Source organism: Artibeus jamaicensis, unplaced genomic scaffold (assembly GCF_021234435.1).
Source record: "Artibeus jamaicensis isolate MK-2021 breed Jamaican fruit bat unplaced genomic scaffold, CSHL_Jam_final contig_3126, whole genome shotgun sequence".
In the NCBI taxonomy this organism is placed as follows: domain Eukaryota; kingdom Metazoa; phylum Chordata; class Mammalia; order Chiroptera; family Phyllostomidae; genus Artibeus; species Artibeus jamaicensis.
In genome coordinates, this window is record NW_026521723.1 from 18491846 (window position 1) to 18513224 (window position 21379).

The following is a 21379-nucleotide window of genomic DNA, read 5'->3' on the forward strand; positions in this document are numbered from 1 at the left end:
CAGAAGGAGAAAAGGAAGAGCAAGAAACTAAAAACTTTGAAAAAATAATTAAAGAAAACGTCCCCAATTTGGTGAAGGAAATAGACATACAGGTTCAGGAAGCCCAGAGATTTTCAAACAAGTTGGATCGGAAGAGGGACACACCAAGACACATCATAATGAAAACACCAAAAGTTAGAGATAAAGAGAGAATCTTAAAAGCAGCAAGAAAAAAGAAAAGAGCCACCTACAAAGGAGTTTCCATAAGACTAGCAGCTGATTTTTCAAAAGAAACTTGGCAGGCAAGAAGGGGCTGGAAAGAAGTATTCAAAGTCATGAAAGGCAAGGACCTACATCCAAGATGACTTTATCCAGCAAAGCTACTCTGTAGAATGGAAGGGCAGATAAAGTGCTTCCCAGATAAGGTTAAGTTAAAGGAGTTCATCATCACCAAGCCCTTATCATATGAAATGTTAAAGGGACTTATCTAAGAAAAGGAACATCAAAACTATGAAGAGTAAAATGACAAAAAATGCACAGCTATCAACACTGAACCTAAACAACAAATAAACAAAAGAAAAAACATAAGCAAACTACTACAACAGGAACAGAATTACAGAAATGGAGATCAGCAGGGATGGGGGAGGGGGAGAATAGGTGAAAAGGTACAGGGAATAAGAAGCATAAATGTTAGGTACAAAATAGACAAAAGGAGGTTATGAATGGTGTAAGAAGTGGAAAAACCAAAGAACTAGTATATTGACCCATGGATATGAACTAATGGGGAGAAATGCTAGAGGGAGGAGGGATAATGGGCAGAGGGGCACAATGGGGAGAAAAAGTGGGACAATAGTAATAGCATAATCAATAAAATATACTTTAAAAAAGGAGAGAAAAGAGACCAAAATCCATAAGAAACATAAAGAAAAGATATAACTAGATCATCTACAAAGATATAAAAACAATCCTGAAACATGAAAATATATTCACCACCACTCACAATTATAGAAATGTACTTTAAAACCACACTGAGATACAATTTCTCATCTATCAGACTGGTAAAATGAAAATCTCTAACAATGGGTTCTGCTGGTGAGGCTGTGGGTAACAGCATTGTAAGAATTTGGAATCTAATAAAGCTGCATATGCATTCACCTTTGGAAATCCCATGTGTATGAATTTACTCATCACCAATATGAAAATACACATGCACAAGGTGATTCACCGCAGATTGTTGGTAACAGCAAACTTTGGGATGATCTAAATGAGGTTATCTGATACGTACACATCAACTAGTAAAAGCAAAGGATGGCCAGGTGCCAGATACACTTGATTTTATTCAGAAAATTAATATTAATGCAAAACTATATCTAACCTACACACCTTATTCAAATTTTACCAATTGTTCCTCTTTATTTTTCTAAGCCAATCTAAAATATAAGGTGCTGCACTAGTTCTCAAGTCTTATATATCCTCCTTTAATTACAAATAGCTCTCAGCCTTTGTTTTTCATGGCCTTGATATTTTTGAAAAGTACTAGGCAATTATTTTGTAGAAAGTCTCTCCTTTTAGGTTTGTCTGACTCATGTTAGACATTTTTTATGAAGAACACTTCAGGAGCAATGTGTCTTTCTCAGTGTGTCACATGAGAAGGCACATGATCTTGATTTGCCACTAATTTTGGTCTATAAAGTTCTGGGCTTTCAGAAGAGGCATAGCCATGACAATAACAGTCTTAGAATAATACAAAATTATTTTAAAATAAGTTAAGCTTTTACCAATTAAATTTTTTAAATGTGTACTGCCCTCCAATGACTCCCTGAAAAGGTCATGATGTATGGCATATCATTACCACAGAGACACTCCCACAACTGATTTTTTTTTTAATGTCAGGAACTAACAGTACATATTTCTAAGCAGGTATGAATATATCCAAAGATTCTGTAAAAATCCAAGGCCCCAAAAGAGAACAACACTTTTATAAGATTTTTAAGCATACTCCAAGTAGACTTCTTCCAGAGGCACACCCCAAAGTGACAAAACTGCATACCACATACCAGCTGCTCTTCTGGTCTGAGGTCACTGGAGTGGCCCCAGCCCCAGCTCCACTGGGTACAGCCCTAGTGGGCCCTCTGCAGTGGCCCCCCACTGAGGCAGTTCTCTCCCTGCATTCTGTTTCTAAGACTCTACACAATTTCTTCCTACAAAATCTAGGTAGAGGTAGCTGGCTCTGTGCCCGAGCCAAGCTGGGTGCAGCTTCCGTGACACAGGAGTCACATCTCGGGTGGCAGTGCAACACAGGAAGCAGAATCATGATGCGAGGAGGCACTGGTGGGGCTGCTCCTTTGACTGTGCCCCATCCCTTCCCGTACATGTGACAAGTTTCGGAGCCCGTGTCAGGCCTAAACTGAGTGGCAGGGGAGAAACACTGAACTGGAAATCAAACTGATGCTTTTATAAATTTAAAACAAAATTTTAATATCTGAAAATGAAACCATTAGAACTCGTAAGTGCCTAAAGCAATGGATCTGGCTGAGGTTTCATATAAGAGTGAGTTCAGAGAACAGTTTTTGAGAAAATACTTAAGCTATTCCTTGATTACATGGTGAGTCCAGCCCATTTTTGAACTGGTTACAAACATGCACAAAATAGTCAAGGAATCCTCTTACAACTGTTGTGAAGGACCAGTTTCCAAAGGATATTCAAGAGAAGTACATTCTGAAGTGCTCTTGCCTAAAGAAAGTCTAAGACAAGCCCTGGGTATATACTGAAAATTTAAATCCATCAAAGCAGAAAGCATCACTACCTTACATTTACTTGGTCTTTCTAGGGGAAAAATTATGATACTTTTACAAATGACTTTTAAGTCACAAAATATTTTTAAAGTATAAAAAATAAAAAATAATCCTAGAGAGAAAAAACAGCCACATTTTCTTCCACTTACATCAACTATACCATATTATCAAAGAAAAAATACTTTCATACAGTATATATTATTTATAAATTGATATGATTTTCCATTTAATGACCCTCTGCAGATGGGAAACTCTCTTACCTTTTAAAAGGCACAGCATTTTTCAGAACAGCCTCCACTTCAGCAATATTTGCTCTGGCAAGATCTGCCACAGTAAGAAAGCCAGAAGTATAAAGGCATCTGGCTCCCTGGGCATTAAGCAAGGACACCCGAACAAGGTCACACAGCTCCCTCTGGATGCCAAATGTAAGACGCTTCTGAAATTGGGAAAGTAGTAGTTCCATGTTGTGCCAGCCCAGGCGGTTGGAAAATACTGTAATCATCCCTAGAATACGCATAGAATATTTAATGAATTAAAAATTCTTTACACATCAATTCTCTGTTTCACTAGATATACTTTTATTTCATTGTTTCCTTTTCCCTGGAGAATTGTAAAGTTCAACGGGCCCAAGGTGTAAGTTAATAAGAAAGTAGATATATGTTAAGGGCCTACTTAACTGGCCAGCAAACATGCTAAACATATTAAATGCCATCTTACTCATTTTTTAAAATATTTTATTTATTTATTTTTAGAGAGAGGAGAAGTACAGAGAGGGGGAGAAACACTAATGTATGGTTACCTCTCACATGCCCTCTACTGGGGACCTGGCCTGCAACCCAGGCATGTGCCCTGACTGGGAATTAAACCCATGACCCTTTGGTTCACAGGCTGAAACTCAATCCATTGAGCAACACCAGCCAGGTCATTTATTCTTTTTTAAAAATATATTTTATTGACCTGGCTGGTGTAGCTCAGTGGATTGAGCACAGGCTTTCGAACCAGACAATCGCGGTTCGATTCCCAGTCAGGGCACATTCCCGGGATGCAGGCCGGTTCCCTGCAGGCCAGTTCCCAGCAGGGGACGCACAAAAGGCAACCATCCATTGATGTTTCTCTCCCTGTCTCCTTCCCTTCCCCTCTAAAGATAAATAAATAAAATCTTTAAAAATATATATATATTTTATTGATTATGCCATTACAATTGTTTCATTTCCCCCTTCATTCCCCTCCACCCTGCACACTCCCTCTCCCACCATTCCCCCCCTTTAGTTTATGTCCATGTGTCACAAGTTCTTTAGCTTCTACATTTCCCACACTACTCTTGCCCTCCCCCCTGTCTATTTTCTCCCCAGAGTCTATGCTATTTATTCTCTGTACCTTTTCGCCCTCTTTCCTCCTCCCACTTCCCTGTTGCTAACCCTCCATGTGATTTCCATTTCTGTGACTCCGATCCTGATCTAGTTGTCCACTTAGTTTGCTTTGTTTTAGGTGTGGTTGTTAGTAAGTGTGAGTTTGCTGTCCTTTCACTGTTCATATTTTTTAACACCTTTTTCTTAGATAAGTCCCTTTAACATTTCATATAATAATGACTTGGTGATGATAAACTCCTTGAACTTGACCCTATCTGAGAAACACTTTATCTGTCCTTCCATTCTAAATGAAAGCTTTGTTGGATAGAGCAATCTTGGATGTAGGTCCTTGCCTTTCATGACTTGGAATACTTCTTTCCAGCCCCTTCTTGCCTGGAAGGTCTCATTTGAGAAATCAGCTGACAGTCTGAGGGGAACTCCTTCGTAGGTAACTGTCCCCTCATCTCTTGCTGTTTCTAGAATTCTCTCTTTCATTTTAATCTTGGCTAATGTAATGATGATGTGCCTTAGTGTGTTCCTTCTTGGGTCCACCTTCTTTGGGACTCTCTGAGCTTCCTGGACTTTCTGGAAGTCTATTTCCTTTGCCAGATTGAGAAAGTTCTCTTTTATTATTTGTTCAAATAAGTTCTCCACTTGTTGCTCTTCCTCTTCCTCTTCTAGTACCCCTATAATTCGGATGTTGGAACATTTAAAGATGTCCTGGAGGTTCCTCAGCCTCTCCTCATTTTTTTTGAATTCTTGTTTCTTCATTCTTTTCTGTTTGGTTGTTTCTTTCTTTCTTCTAGTCCACTCCATTGATTTGAGTCCCAGTTTCCTTTCCATCACTATTGGTTCCCTGTGCATTTCCCCTCATTTCACTTAGGGTAGCCTTCATTTTTTCATCTAATTTGTGACCAAAATCAACCAATTCTGTGAGCATCCTGATCATCAGTGTTTCGAAGTGTGCATCTGATAGGTTGGCTATCTCTTGGTTGCTTAAAAGTATTGGCTCTGGGGCTTTGATCTGTTCTGTCTGAGCCATAATGTTCAAACAGAGCATTTGATCTGTCTGTTTGCACCTGTTACGTATGAGGGACAGAGCCTTAGGTGTTTACCAGGGCAGGGCAACCCAGTCACTGGGTTGTGACGCTGTATGTGGAGGCGGGCTCAGAGAGGGAGCAATGGCATTTGTTCCACTCTCTCTCGAATTTCAGTCCCCTCTGCTGTTTCCCACAAGCAAATTGGGCCCTTCTAGTGCTAGTTCCTTGGTGGAAAGGCTTGTGTACATTCAAGGACCCTGTGGGTCTCTCCAATGAACTCTCCTGTGAGGCTGGAAGCCTCTCCCAGCATCTCAAACCCTGAAAGTTTTTTCAATTGGTGCTTTTAGGCTTTATTTCCCATCTCTGGGGCCCTGGGTTATGCAGTTCTGTCTCAAAGAAAGGGCTCTGTCTCACTGCCCTTTTTTTTTTTGCCTGGTTTATCTGCACATGAATGTGTGTCCTTGGTCAGCCAACCAACTTGCACACCTCATTTCCTCCCCACATTCGGGTCACTAACCACTGGCTTTTCCTGCTGGGACCTGTATCAGCTGGCCATCAACTCCGCCCCTCTTACTGGTCTAGATGAATGGTTCGTTGTTGTCAGATTTCTGTACAGTTCAATGTTCTGTCTCTTCTGGTTGTGTTTTTGTTTCTAACTCTTTATTGTCCTTAAATTTGATTGTACAAGGTGGTACAGTGCCTCCATCTTGGCCAGAAGTCCCCATTTATTCTTAATTATGTACTCAACATTTGAGAAAACAAAGCGGAGCACATAACCACAAAGCAAAAAGCCCTCACCCTAATTCATTCCTTTCTTTCAGTCTCTCTTCCTTACTATTTTAAAGAAGAGAGAACTCTTAAACACAGATAAGGAGCTATTTCCACCTATAGAAAAACAAAGGAGCTGGTTTGAATATTTAAGTGCCAAGAAAACTTCAAAAAGCAAAGCTCTCATTGATATTTTCTGCAAAGAAAGGTTGCCCAGCTAAATAGCCAAACACTTGAAATAATGAGGCCAGAGCAGCCAAGTGCCAAATCACTTTCCTATGAGAACACTAACCCTAGAGGCAATCTGAGATCTTTGATGCCAGTGAGTTGAAGGGTGAGTTTCTCCCTTCTTATCATTCTCACCGCCACCCCCGTCTCTCTGTCAGTACTCTTTCATATATGGCACATGCCTTCCCAATACACACACTCTCCAGCAGCCCAGGGTTTCCTTTCTAAGGACTTACGAGGATTTCTTGGTAAAATCAGATCCATAACTTTTCTGTTTGCCTAGCTTACAGAATATGGGTTTAATTTTATTAAGCGAGACTACTGTTTCCTTAGACAAAAGAACAGTCAGACAGAAGTCCAGAAATCCCTCTCCATTTGCCATCCTCCTCCTCCGCAATAGCAACTATTAATCAGTAACTGGATTAGAAAAGGGAGATTGCTGAGAACTTTGTGTCTGTTTCTTCTTGCAACAGGTAGGAGGAAAAATGAAAATGAAAACAAAACAAAACAAGGATGGTCAGCAGGTTGCTAAGGAATGGAAGGGGACACTAAGGTCCAGACACTGCTGGTGGCCGGTTGTCTCCAGCAGGGCCACAGAGCCCAGAGGAGCCATAGTTTTAGGTGTTCGGACGCTGTGAGGGGCTGTACAAAGTTATGGCTTGACACAATCACCTATAACAAAGAGAAGCCTCCAATAAAGTGGAATTTGAAAAATAAAAGCAATCTTAACTTTACCTCAAACCACGATCCTACAGAAATGTGGAAAACCTGGTTCACTGACCTGCATAAACAGCAGCTGACTGTTGTAAAGATTGAAGCTGCCCACGACTGCATCCAAATTTCTGATTAATTTCCTTTAAGGGAACTTCGCTGATTAAATCTAATAACACAAGACTGGTAAAAAACCTGGAAAGTAAATCACCAAAAGCATGATGGTAAATCCCTTATGTCTACTATGAAGGTATAAAATAAAAATTATGTTACAAAACAAATAAGAACCAAAAAAAGACGAGAGGGTATATACTCTGAGAAGATTCCTAACAAGACATAGGATTAGTGGACAAAGACTGAGTTCAATCTTTATAAAGTAAGATCTGACATATACTAGAACTACAGCAAAGAACTTAATGTCTACAGTTCAAAGAACAAAAAGATTTCCTCCATGTTTCATTAATACAATCTAATTTTGAGGAATAAGATGTGGTTCAAGAAATGTGATGGCACAATAATTTAAAATACTTGATACACAGTTACATGGATCATCTAATCATATTTAATAAGTGACAGAATTAGAGTATAAAAAATTTTATTCAGAAGGCAATAGTACCACAAACAATTCAGGTATATAAGTCCTTCCAGAATTTTCACTTGACTATGTTATAAATAATACTATTAAAATTGTATGGTATTTTGAAAAAGCTAAAAGCCTGTGCAATTCCCCATCTGAATCTTTAATTAGCTCTTCCCTATTAGTAATGAATCATTTTTAAAGATTATAGGAGCGCCTTTCCTTTCCTTAAAGCATCCTGACTCATATTTTCTTTAAGTAATTAAACGTCCTATTTTAAAAAGGTCTTCACATATAATGGCTTCTAAACTACAAGTGGCAAGAAGAAACTAATATATTAATACATTCAGAAAGTACAGTATATTGAAAAATTCTGTTGTGTGCCACCAAAACTTCAATTTTAATGACAGTGAAAGTAACTACAATAAACTAGATCCCTACTGCATATCTAATACTGCGTTAAATACTAGGCAGTCCAGGCTCCTCGATATTTACCTTTTATGGATGGCCATTTGTCGGTGTTGTCTCTCAGTTCTGGCCACTACTTTTCCCTTCACACATCGAGCCAAGAAGCCTTCTTCAACTCCCACTAGCTCTGCCACCCGTTTCATGGAGGTTGGCAGCTTCTCCCATAAACAGAAGAATCGATACCAATCAATGGTAGTCCAATCCTCAAACATAGGTGTAACCTAGAAGGAAGAAATACCATTCATTAGCTAAAATTACTGTATCGCAAAAGGAACAAGTAAATGTAAATGTCATGTTACAAACGAAGGCCTCAGTATTTGAAAAATTTGTATGTTTGATAATACCTCTTTTATATGCAAACTTCATTTATTCATAAACTACTCATAGCCAAGAGAAAAGTAATAGATCCACTTTGCATACAATCTAGACTTTACAGAGTCTAAGAACTTTACTCACAGATACTTTAATCTCAATATTCTGATGTTAAGTATCTTAAGTATTTTATATGATTTCTAAGCAAGAATCAGAAAACTAGAAAGAGAAGTGTGGGGAATTCAACAATAAAATAAAACCTATAAGACATGCAAAGACACAGAATAGTGTGTGCCAAACACAGGGGAAAAAAGCAGGCAAAAGAAATACCTTTGAGAGGTCCCAGATATTGGAAATATCAAAGACTTCAAAGCAGACATTATAATTTGGCTAAAGAACAAAGAAAACCATGCTTGATGAAATAAAGGAAGCTCTATGATAATGTCTCATCAAGTAGAGAATATGAGTAAAGAGAAAAAGATAATTTTTTAATAAGAGCAAAATAAATAGGAATTCTGGAGTTGAAAAGTACAACATTTGAAATGGGCAATTCACTACAGATTCAGCTGTAGATGCAAGGTGGTAGAATCAGCAAACATGAAGATGGATCAATAGAGATTATGTAATCTAAGAGGGGAAAAAAAAAGAAAGAAAAATTAACAAAGCCTAAGAGCAATGTGGAAAGCATTAATTGTACCAACATATGTATAGTGAAAGTATCAAAAGAAAATAGAAAGGAATCAAAAATTTAAAGAAATTATGGATAAGGAGGATGTAAAGATGGTGGTAGAGCAGGAAGATGTGTCATGCACCTCCTCCCAGAAACAACCTGGAAATAAAATAAAAGAGAACACTCACCAGAAATAAACCAAAGACTACCTGCAAAAGAGACTTTTAACCAAGGATGGGCAAAAATCACCTCGAGACTGGTAGGAAGGGCAGGGATGTGAAAGGGTCTGGCCCCATTCACACGGGCAGCGGCCAAGGTTGTAACATGGCTATGGGAGCTTCCCCATGAAAAAGAAGCAGGGACCACATGCTGAGCTCACAAGCACAGATGGCCAGACCCAAGAACAGCTGTCCACATAACACACAGAGGTAAAAGGCCGTGAGGCTTTTTTTCTGCTGAGGAGAGATGGAGCCCACTGGAGACAAAGCCACTAACTTTTTTCTTAAAGGAGCCAAAGCACAGGTTTTGTCCACAGCCACTCACCTTGGGCCCCAGTGAAGGGAAGGGGGCACAGACTGGAGTTGCACAGGGAGAGTCTAGAGTGGGAAGCACTGCAGACCCCTGTGGGTGAACAGCATGAAAATTTCTGCGCCATTATATACCCTGGTAATGCAGCAGCCATCTTTCTTGAGAAAAGGAAGCCCCTCCCAGGGAAAAGCAATTACCTTACCCTGTGGTATACTGATCATCCCAACCTCTGTAAGCCTGCTGGTCCCACCCTGAACCATTTTGTTGTTGTTGTTTTATTTTTTGCTTTGTTTTATTTTTTCTTTTCTGCTTACTTTTCTCCCACCCTGCAGCTTAACCCCTACTGCAGGAACACATGCAAACTCAGTGTAGTTGGTTCGAAGGTTGTGGGTTATTGTTAAGCTGAACAACATGCAGACTTGATGGGTGTCAGAGACTGGCTTTAGGGTATAGCCATTCCATACTTTCCTGGGACCCAGGATGGCACATTCCCCCTCATGCAATAGCCATAGGAATACTGTCCTGGTTTCTGGTAGAACCAAAATATGAGCTCTAGAGGCCTCAACCACTAGCCTACTAGGAGCCCTGCCCTGCCAAGTTCAGGGAAATAATCCTGGACAGACTTAGATGAGTGGTTCAGGGGTGGGAGAACACACCACAATCTTTCCATAATTTGAAAAGGCACCTCCCATGGGAGATCCAGAAGATGCCCCACCCCCACCCTGATTACACCAGAAGCCCTCTCAGACACAGCTGGGTCTGTGACAACTCTACAACTAACAGCGAGCTGGCAGGCAGAGACAGGGAAAGGCAGATCCTGCAGTGCCTTGGGACGTTTGTTGACATACCCCTGGACCCAGTGCTAATAAAAACTAACTTTGCAGAGCAGCTAGGCCCTTCCTGGGCACAACAAAGCCTGAAGTAACCAGCCACAGACGGTGGACCACTTGAAGCTTTGAAAATGTTCCCAAGAGCCAGACATGGACATCATCTGACATTGGCTTACACCTGCCTCAGACAACAGCAAAGCTGCAGCCAAAGGAAGGACCCAGCAGGCAAGCACTAAACTCTGCTGAGACGAATTCCACTTTGCTCTTTTTCATTACTTTTGGTATTTCGGTTTTCCATATCCTTTTTATTTTTTGTATTTTTATCTTCTACTTTTGTTGCTCTAATTTTTCTTTCATTTCTCTTATTTTACTCTTACCACTGATTACTCCATTGTTCCCTTCTCCTTTGCTTTTCTTATTTTTATTATTATTTCTTTTTCTTTGTCCCCATTTTCCATTTTCCTCTTTCTATTCATTACTTCTATTAGGTTCTGTTCCTTTTCTCTTCTCATCACTTTTCTAGGCTTTGGTCTTCTTTCATTCTTTTTCCTTTTTTTCCCCCTCTTTATCTACTATTTAACTTCTCTTTCCTTTTATTATTCTTATTTTTATTATTTATTATTTATTTATTATTTATTATTTATTTATTATTCTTACTTTTATTATTCTTGCTCTTTTGTCACGGATTTTGTTGGTGGTGGTGGTAGGGGTTGCTTGTTTTGTGTGTTGTTTTGCTTTGTTCTGTCAGCACCTGTACAACAGAATACAAGGTGTGGTGGGGATTGAGCCTCTCAGTCACCAGCCAGAAGGGAAACCCCACCAAAGAAAGAGCCAACAAAAATGAGGATCCAATACAACAGGAGAGTTCGCAAAATCCACACAAAGGAAATTCCGAGAGCATCCAGCTCAGATCAAGGAAATTGCACCACTGGGTCCCACAGGACTCCTACCACATAAGGCCACCCCAGAAGACAAGGAGTCAAATCAGTCTATCTAACACAAAGAAACAAACAGGACTTCTGCCAAGATGGAGGTGTAGGTGGATGTGCCGTGCCTTCTCACACAACCAAGTTTAGGGACAACTAAATATTAGCATCAGAAAACACAACCAGAACACGGAAAACTGAACTTTTCGGAAGTCCGCTAACAACAAATTCTTCAGCCCGACAGATAAGGGGCGAAACCGGCGTCTGGTGAGTTGCAAAGGAGGGCTCGGTCGGACCCGGGCGCGAATCCAGACGCACGGGTTCCAAACGCAGGATTGGACCTAGTGAGCGACCGAGCAACCCACTGGGTGAGCGACTGCAGAGGAGACAGTGGGGAGGCAGTGCAGCGAGTTGACTGCGGTTGCCTAATTGCGCGCGAGCGAGGGAGTGGGCGGTTGGACCGCGGCGACTGCGATAGAGGGCGAGGGCGCCGCCATTTCCCCGCTCTGACCACGCCCCCACATACAGCGTCACAACCCAGCGACCTGGGAGTCCAAGGCGCAGCTTCTCACATTTAAAGGGCCAGAACAGACCAAAAATGTCGCAGGAAGACCTCAAAGCCCCAGAGATAAATCTAAGCGACGAAGAAATAGCAAAACTCTCAGACGCACAGTTTAAAACACTGGTCATCAGCTTCCTCACAGATCTGGTTGATTATAGCCACAAATTAGAGAAACATATGAAGGCTAAATTAAGGGAAATGAATGGAATTCCACAGGAAACCCATAGAGATGAAAAGGAAACTGGGACTCAAATCAATGGAGTGGACCAGAAGAAAGCAAATAATGGCCAAACAGAAAAGAGTCAAGGAGCAAGAATTCAAAGAAATGAGGAGAGTCTTAGGAACCTCCAGGACATCTTTAAACGCTCCAATATCCGAATTATAGGGGTACCAGAAGGGGGAAAGACACAACCACCAGTGGAAAAATTATTTGAACAAATAATAAAAGAAAATTTCCCCAATCTGGCAAAGGAAATAGACTTCCAAGAAATCCAAGAAGCCCAGAGAGTACCAAAAAAGTTGGACTCAAGAAGAAACACACCAAGACATATCATAATTACATTAGCCAAAATTAAAACGAAGGAGAGAATCCTAGAAGCAGCAAGAGCTAAGGGGACAATCACCTACAAAGGAGTCCCCATCAGACTGTCAGCAGATTTCTCAAAAGAGACCTTACAGGCAAGAAGGGGCTGGAAAGAAATATTCCAAGTCATGAAATCTAAAGACCTACAACCAAGATTGCTCTATCCAGCAAAACTTTCATTTAGAATGGAAGGACAGATAAGGTGCTTCTCAGATAAGACCAAATTCAAGGAGTTCATCATCACCAAGCCCTTATTATATGAAATGTTAAAGGGACTTATCTAAGGAAAAGAAGTTAAAGAAACATGAACAGTGAAAGAACAACAAGCTCACAGTTATTAACAACCACACCTAAAACGAAAGCAAACTAAAAGAACAGCTAGATCAGGAGTAGAAATATAAAAATGAAGATCTCAAGGAGGGTTAGCAACAGGGGAGTGGGAGGAGGAGATGGGGGGAGAAGGTACAGAAAATAAGTAGCATAGACAGTAGATAGGAAATAGATGGGAGGGGGCAAGAATAGCATGGGAAATATAGAACCTAAAGGACTTGAGACACATGGACATAAACTAAAGGGGGGGTAATGGTGGGGATGGGGGGGCAGGGTGGAGGGGAATGAAGGGGGGAATAGAACAACTGTAACAGCATAATCAATTTAAAAAACAAAAAAATAAATAAATAAATAAAAGAAAAGTCTGAAGACCAAAAAAAAAAAAAATAAACAAACAAACAAACAGAGAGAGCTAAGATGGGGAGACACAGAAACAGTCTCCAAACAAAAGCAAAGGAGGACTCCCCAGAAAAAGGGCTAAATGAAATTGAGGGAAAAAAATGATCAGATGTAGAGTTCAAAGTAATGGTTATAAAGATACAGAAGGAATTTGATGAGAACTACATCAGCATGAAAAAATAGAAACTAAGATAACAACCAACTGGAAATGATGAATGCAATATGTGAAATGAAAAATACACTAGAAGGAATAAGAATCAGGCTAGACAAAGCGGAGGATCAAATCAGTGATTTAGAAGACAAGGTAGGGAAAAAAAACAGAAAAAAAGAAAAAAATTTTTTAATGAGAAGAGCTTAAGAAACAATGTGGACAACATAAAGCAAAACAACATCTGCATCATGGGATACCAGCATGAGAAAATAGCAAGCAAGGGATCAAGAACCTATTTGAAGAAATAATGACCCCAAAACTTCCCTAATCTAGTGAAGGAAAAAGACACACAAATCCAGGAAGCTCAAAGAGTCCCAAACAACTTGGCCCCAAATAGGCCTACACAGCGATATATCATAGTTAAAATGACAAGACTTGACTTCCAGTCAAGGTGGAGGAATAGGTAAACACACTTCCCCTCATTGCACTACAGCAAAAATTGCAACCAGACAACAAAACAAGTATCACCCACATTCATCAGAAAATCAGTCTGTATGGAAGTCCGACAACCAAGGAATTAAAGCCACATTCATCCAGATTTAGAAGGACCCACCTTTCAGAAACACTGAAAGGTGTGGAGACCTGGCGAGGTATGGAGACACAGAGTAGCACAGAGAGTCACAGAGATGTAGAACAGGTGGTTGCACATCCACTTGTGGGGTACAAAAATTGGAAGGGATTCCTTGGGACTGAGGGACCCCAGCCCCAGACCAGAACACCCTGCCCAGTGTACCAGCACCAGGAAGATAAATTTCCATAACTTCTGGCTATAAACAATTAGGGATTGGGATGGCAGAAGAAACTGCAGGGTTCTCAGGATACTCCCCTTAAAGGACCCACAAAGGACTTAGGCCTTAAGCAGATATACCCCTTCTGTGATTCAACACCAGAGCAACAGCTAGAAGGGAACCAGTGGCATAAAGGAAGATAAGGTGGGGCAACAGCATGAGTGCCAGAAGACAGCTTCCTCCCAGGCAAAACTCCAGTGGCCAGGCAGTAGCACTATCCTCTCTCCAAGCCCTCCCTAACACAGAACCACAGAGCAGTGACATGGGTTGCCCAACCAAGGTGATCACTTAAGTCTCCACCCCATTCAACTTACAGGTTGGCTTTTCTACAACAGACCACACTACTAAGACAGGGAGTCAAAGCAGCTCTACATAATACACAGAAACAAATGCAGGGAAGCTGCCAAATTGAGGAGACAAAGAAGTAATGCCCAAATAAAAACAGAAGAAAACATTAGAAAAAGAACGAAACTAAAAGAAGATAAGCAACCTATCAGATGGAGAGTTCAAAAAACTAGTTATAAGGATGCTCCAGGAACTCATCAGTTTAGGAAAGAAAGTAGCCAAAGAACTTGCATGCATGACCCATGGACATGAACTAAAGTGGAGGCATTGCTGGAGAAAATGGGGGCACAGGACAGACAAAAGAATAGGGGAAAATACTGGGACAACTGTAACAGAATAATCAATAAAATATATTTTAAAAATAAAATAAAATAACAAGGCTTAAAGATAATCCTAAAAGCCACAAAAAAAACACAAATAAGTAGTTACATACAAGGGAGAGCCAATTAGACTGTCATCTGATTTCTCAACAGAAACATTTCAGGCCAGAAGGGAGTGGTATGAAATATTCAAAGTTATGAAAAGAAAAAAATCTACAACTAAGGCCACTTTAACCAGCAAGGCTGTTATTTAAAATTGAAGGAGAAATGAGGATCTTGACCCAGACAGAAAGAGCTACAGGAATTTGTTAACACCAAACAAGTACTGAAACAAATGTTAAAGGGCTTGCTTGAAGAAAAAAATGAGAAAGAAAATAAAACAGAGGAAAAGAGTCTGACAATAAAATGCCACTAAATAGGTATTGATCAAGAAACACCTTAAATGTAAATGGCTTAAATACTCCAACCAAAATCCATAGAGGAGCTGAATAGATAAAAAACAAGACTCTTGTATGCTTCCTCCAAGAGACCCATCTCAGACCAAAAGATGCACAGAGACTAAAGGAAAAGGGACGGGAAAGGGTATTTCATATAAATGGAAAGGAAAAAAAGCTGAGGAAGCAGTATTTGTATCTGACAAAATAGACATTAAAACCAAGGCTATAGTAAGAGGCAAAAAAGCACACTACATAATGATAAAGGGAGCAGTCCAACAAGAGGATATAACCCTGGTAAATATTTATGCACACAATATAGGAGCACCCAAATATGTGAAGCAAATTTTGAATATAAAGAGAGAGATGAACAGAAATATAGTCACAATTGGGGATTTTAACACCCCATTGACTACAATGGATAGATCTACCAGACAGAAAATGAACAAGGAGACAGTGGCTTTAAATAACACACTAGATCAAATGGACTTGTTAACTTTGGAGCATGTCACCCCAAAGCAGAAGAATATACATACTTTTCAAGTGCACACGGAATGTTTACTAGGATAGACCACTTGCTAGGACATAAACAAGTCTCAACAAATTTAAGAAGACAAGCATCCTCTCTGACCACAATGCTAAAACTAGAAATCAATCACAAGAGGAACACTGAAAAATACACAAAGACATGGAAGCTAAATAACATGTTATTAAACAATAAATGGGTCAATAATGAGATCAAAGAATAAATCAAAAGGTACACTGAGACAAATAAAAATGAGGATACAACAATCCAAAAATCTGTGGGATCCACAAAGAACAATCTTAATGGGTAAATTCATAGCATTACAGGCCTATCTCAAAAAACTAGAAAAAGCTCAAATAAAGTGTCTAACTTTATACTCAGAGGAACTTGAAAAAGAACAACAAACAAAACCCAAAAAGGGTTTTATAAAAAACCTGTTCTCAAAAAATTATAAGACACTAAAGAAAGAAATTGAAGAAAATACAACTGGAAGCACTTACCATGTTCATGGATGGGAAGAATTAACATAATCATTAAAATGTCCATACTACCCAAAGCAAGCTTTAGATGTAACACAATTCCTGTCAAGATTCCAGTGACATGATTGGTGAAATATGATTCCATATTTCACAGAACTAGAACAAATATATCAAAAACTTATTTGGAACCACAAAAGGCCCAGCATAGCAACAGTAATCCTGAGAAAGAAGAACAAAATTGGAGGAATCACAATACCTAATATCAAACTATACTATTAGGTTATAGTAACCAAAACACCATAGTATTGGCATAAAAACAGACACATAGATCAATGGAACAAAATAGCCCAGAAATAAACTCACATCTTTACAGTCAATTAATATTTGACAGAGGAAGTAAGCACATACAATGGACTAAAGATAGTTTATGAAAATAACTAGTTTGGGGGAAATAGGATAGATATGTGCAGAAAAACTAAACTAGACCATCTTCTCACACCACACACAAGAACAAATTCAAAATGGATCAAAGATTTAAATGTTAGACCCAAAACCATAAAAATCATAGAATAAAACATAGACAGCAAAATCTCAGATATTGCTTATAATAATATTTTATCAGGTACTATCAGATATTATCAGGTATTACCAGATAATATTTTATCTCCCCAGGCAATAAAACAAAAATAAATATTTGAGACTACAGAAAACTAAAAAAAGATTTTTTTGCACAGCAAAGGAAATCATAAACAAAATAAAAAGACAACCCACAAAATGGGAAAACATATTCACTCATACATTTGATAAGGTATAAATATCCATAATTTACAAAGAAATTACAAAACTCAACACAAAAAAACCGCAAAAAGTCCAATTAAAAATGGGCAAAGGAAATGAATAGACACTTATCCAAAAAGGACATACAGATGGCCGATAGACATATGAAAAGATGGTCAATGATACTAATCATCAGAGAAATGCAAATTAAAGCCATGATGAGATATCACCTCACACCTGTCAGAATAGCTATCATCAACAAATCAGCAAATAACAAGTGCTGGCAAGGTGTGGAGAAAGGAAAACTCTCATGCACTGTTGGTGGGAATGCAGATTGGTAGAGCCACTGTAGAAAGCAGTATGGAGATAACTCAAAAAATTTAAAATGGATCTGCCTTTTGATCCAGCCATTGCACCTCTGGGATTATATCAGAAGGAACCCAGAACACTAATTTGAAGGAACATAAGCACCCCTATGTTCATTGCAGCATTACTTACAATCACTAAGCTTCAGAAGCAGCCCATGTGTCCATCAGTACATGAGTAGATAAACTGACTATGGGACATTTCTACAATGGAATACTACTCAGCCATAAAAAAGAAAAACTTTTACCCTTTGTGACGATATGGATGGATATGGAGAACATTATACTAAGTGAAATAAGCCAGGCAGAGAAAGATGAATACACATGATTTCACTCATATGTGGAATCTAATGAATAAACTGAACTAACAAGGAAAATGGGGACAGACTCATAGATGGACAGTGGGATGAAAGCTTGAAGGGGGCATTAAGCAAAAAGAAAAAAGGACTCATGGACATGGACAACAGTGTGGTATTTGCTGGGGGAAGAGGAGTATAAGGGGACTAAATGGTAATGAAAAAAATACAATAAAGATTGAATCAAATAAATGAAAATAAACAAATCAAAAAGACATATACATCCATATGTTTATTGCAGCATTATTTGCAATAGCCAATATATAAAGTAATGAAAGTGACCATCAATAGATACATGGATAAAGAAGTGGTACGTAATCTTGCCAGTTTGCAGATGGGAGAGCTGTTGCAGGGCTGGGTTACAAAGTTGAAGTGACTGAGAAGGTACAGGTCGTCATGGTGATGTACAGTACAGCACAGAGAATAGTCAGTGATGCTGTAGTAACTCTCTGTGTTGTCAGATTGGTACCACATCTATTGGCGTGATCACTTAGTAAGTTATATTAAGTCTAATTACTGGGTTGTACACATGAAATTAATATAATATTGTATGTCAATTGTAATTACAAATAAAAAATTATTTAAAGTCAAAATAAGAATGTTAATGTAATAAACTCTATACATATACACTTGCTTTATTCTCTCAGCTTCTTTAAAGCCATAAAATCATACACAATAATAATTATAATAATGGTCTATTAAGTTTGTAACACATACAGATATAACAAGTATAATGATAATAGCACAAGAAAGGAATAGGAATAGCAATAAGTTATAAAGAAAAATCTTTTTATATCTGACTAGAATTAAGTCAGAGTAACTTTATGCTGCATATGGTAACCCCTTGAGTAAACATGGGTTAAATAACTCTAAAATATATAGAAAAAAGTAATGAAAGAAATTAAAGTGTTATACTAGAAAATAATCATTAAATACAAAATAAACCAGCAAAAGAAGTATGGGGGGAATGGGAGGGTACATAAGATATATAAAAAAAAATAACAAGGCAAATAAATTGTGGAAGATGCAAATCCAACTTTATCAACAATAACATTAAATATGAATAGGTTAAACAATATATTCAAAAGCAGAACTTGACAGTTTGGCCTAAGAAAAATCCAACTATATGTTGTCTATAGAAGACACATTATGATTAAAAATTACAAGTAGGTAAAAAGTTAAAGGAAATGAAAATATCATGGAAGCCATAACCATAACAAAGCTGGAGTGGCTATAATATTATCAGAGAAAAAAACTTTAAGAAAAATACTAATAGAACTTATGGTGGTGTAGATAAATGGGGTACCCAGATCCTCCCACAACCATGTCAAAATTACAACTAAGCTACAGAACAACCACCATTCAAGAACTACTTGAAATCTAGCTGAATGGATGCCCTACAACTAAGAATTTAAAGAAGCCACGTCAAGACCGGTAGGAGGGAGGAGACACAGAAGGGCTGGTCCCACACCCACATGAGGTAGTTTAAAATCAGGAGGGATATCTCAAGTGTGAAGGTTCCCTCTAAAGGGATTCCTCTTTAGGAATCCCAAGAGGTCCCAAACCCACACCAGGCCTCCCAGCCTTGGGTTCCAGAGCCAAGACAAGATGTTCTCAGCAGGGATTGTGGCTGAGTAAGACAGAGGACTTCCGATGTCCCAGATAGCTTCTCTTCAAGAGCCCAGGCATGGACTTATTTGGACTCACTCCCTCAGAGATTCGGTGCTGGGGCAGCAGCTTGAATACAACCAGGGACAGATGAGGAGAAAGTGAATTGTCTAGTGTCAGGGCGAGAGCTGGGCAGCAGCTTTCTATGAGGAAAAACTGTTCTTTTTCTGAAACTCCCACACAAACACACACAGCCAGTAGGCTGGTGCCATATCTGAGTCTGCATCAACCTGGCTCACACTGTTTGCTCCACCATGGTGATTCCCTGAGACCCTGACCCATCCAACTTGAGGGCCCACATGAGCCATTTCCAGTGGCTTTTCCATACAAATGGCCTCCCTTCCTTCATGCTTTAGACTTTCCTAAAATCTCTCAAACAAGCAGCATCTGGCCTCTGCATACCACATACCTTTTGCTAAATGGCCCCAGATGCAGCACTAGCAGCTACCTGCCTAAGTACACAGCTTGGCTTCTCCTGACACTTCCAAGGCCAGCACAAGTAGCAGCCAACTGCAGATTTCTCTGTAGCTTGTGCTGGGTGGCCTCAAGCAGGACACAGGTTGCGTCTGACCGTGCACCTTCTGGGAGGCCCCAGAGCCAGTGCACCCAGTGGACAGCTTCAGACCATACCAAATTACTACCTCCACAAGCAATACACTCAAGGGGTGATGCAAAATGCAAAAGATTAAAGACAAAGAAAGAATCTTAAAAGCCCCAAGAGAAAAGCAGTTAGCTACCAACAAGGGAGCTCCCATAAGACTGTCAGTTAATTTTTCAACAGAAACTTTGCAGACCAGAAGAGGCTGGCAAGAAATATTCAAAGTGATGAAAAGAAAGAACCTACAACCAAGATTACTCTACCCAGCAAAGCTACCATTTAGAATTTAAAGATAGATAAAGAGCATACCAGACAAGAAAAAGCTAAAGGAGTTCACCACCACCAAACCAGTATTATGAAATGTTAAAGGGTCTTCTTTAAAAAGAGGGGAAAAAAGACCAAAAATATGAATAATAAAATGGCAATAAATATATATCTATCAACAATTGAATCTAACAGCAAACAAGTAGAACACACAGACTCATACATACACAAAATATTTTGATACTTGCCAGATGGGAGGTGGTTGGGGGATGTGTGAAAAAGCTGAAAGGATTAAGCAGTATAAATTTGTTGTTATAGAATAGTCATTGGGATATAACGTGGAGCATAGGGAATATAGTCAATAATATTTTAATAACTATGTATGGTGTCAGATGGGTAGAAAATTAATTGGAATGGTCACTTCATAAGTTATGTAATATCTAATCACTAGGGTGCACACCTGAAACTAATATGATATTGCATATCAACTCTAATTGAAAAAATTTTTTAAAGATTTTATTTATTTATCTTTAGAGGGGAACGGAAGGAGAGAGGGAGAGAAATATCAATCTATGGTTGCCTCTCGTGTGCCTCCTGCTGGGAACTGGCCTGCAACCCAGGCATGTGCCCTGACTGGGAATCGGACTGCGGTCATTTGGTTCGCAGGCCTGGGCTCAATCCACTGAGCTACATCAGCCAGGGCTAAATGACTTAAAATAATTAAAGTTATGTCAAGTTAAAAAATATATTAACAGAAATAAAAGGAACATTTTAATACTAAAAGAATCAATCCATCAAGTAGATACAAGAATCGCAAATATATCCAGGGCCCTGAAATACATGAACGAAACTTGATAGAAATTAAGAGAGAAAGGAACAATTCAAAAATAATAGTTGAAGACTTAAGTGCTTCAGTTTCAACAATGGATAGAACAACTAAGCAGAAGGTCAGCAAGAAACAGAAGACTAAAATAACACACTAAATCAAATAGCCTATGACTCAGTTGGTTGGGCATTGTTCTGCAAATCAAAAGGTCACTGTTTGATTCCCAGTCAGGGCTTGATTCCTGGTCAGGGAACCAACAAGGGTTTCAGGTTCAGTCCCCAGTCAGGGCACATACGAGAGACAACCCATCAATGTTTCTCTCTCACATTGATATTACTCTCTCTCTCTTTCCTTCTCTCCCTTCCCC

General features: G+C 39.2%; 1 protein-coding gene across 7 annotated transcripts in view; it reads right to left on the reverse strand.

The window, feature by feature from the left end:
• POLQ (DNA polymerase theta) overlaps positions 1-21379 on the reverse strand; it is a 146007-nt gene that overhangs the window by 85230 nt on the left and 39398 nt on the right. For all 7 annotated transcript variants that reach the window (XM_053663116.1, XM_053663118.1, XM_053663115.1 and 4 more), the window contains 3 exons: positions 7943-8136; positions 6941-7065; positions 3035-3278 (listed from right to left, as the gene is read on the reverse strand). In XM_053663116.1, coding sequence (XP_053519091.1) covers positions 3035-3278; positions 6941-7065; positions 7943-8136 — 563 coding nt within the window. The remainder of the gene's footprint in view (positions 1-3034; positions 3279-6940; positions 7066-7942; positions 8137-21379) is intronic.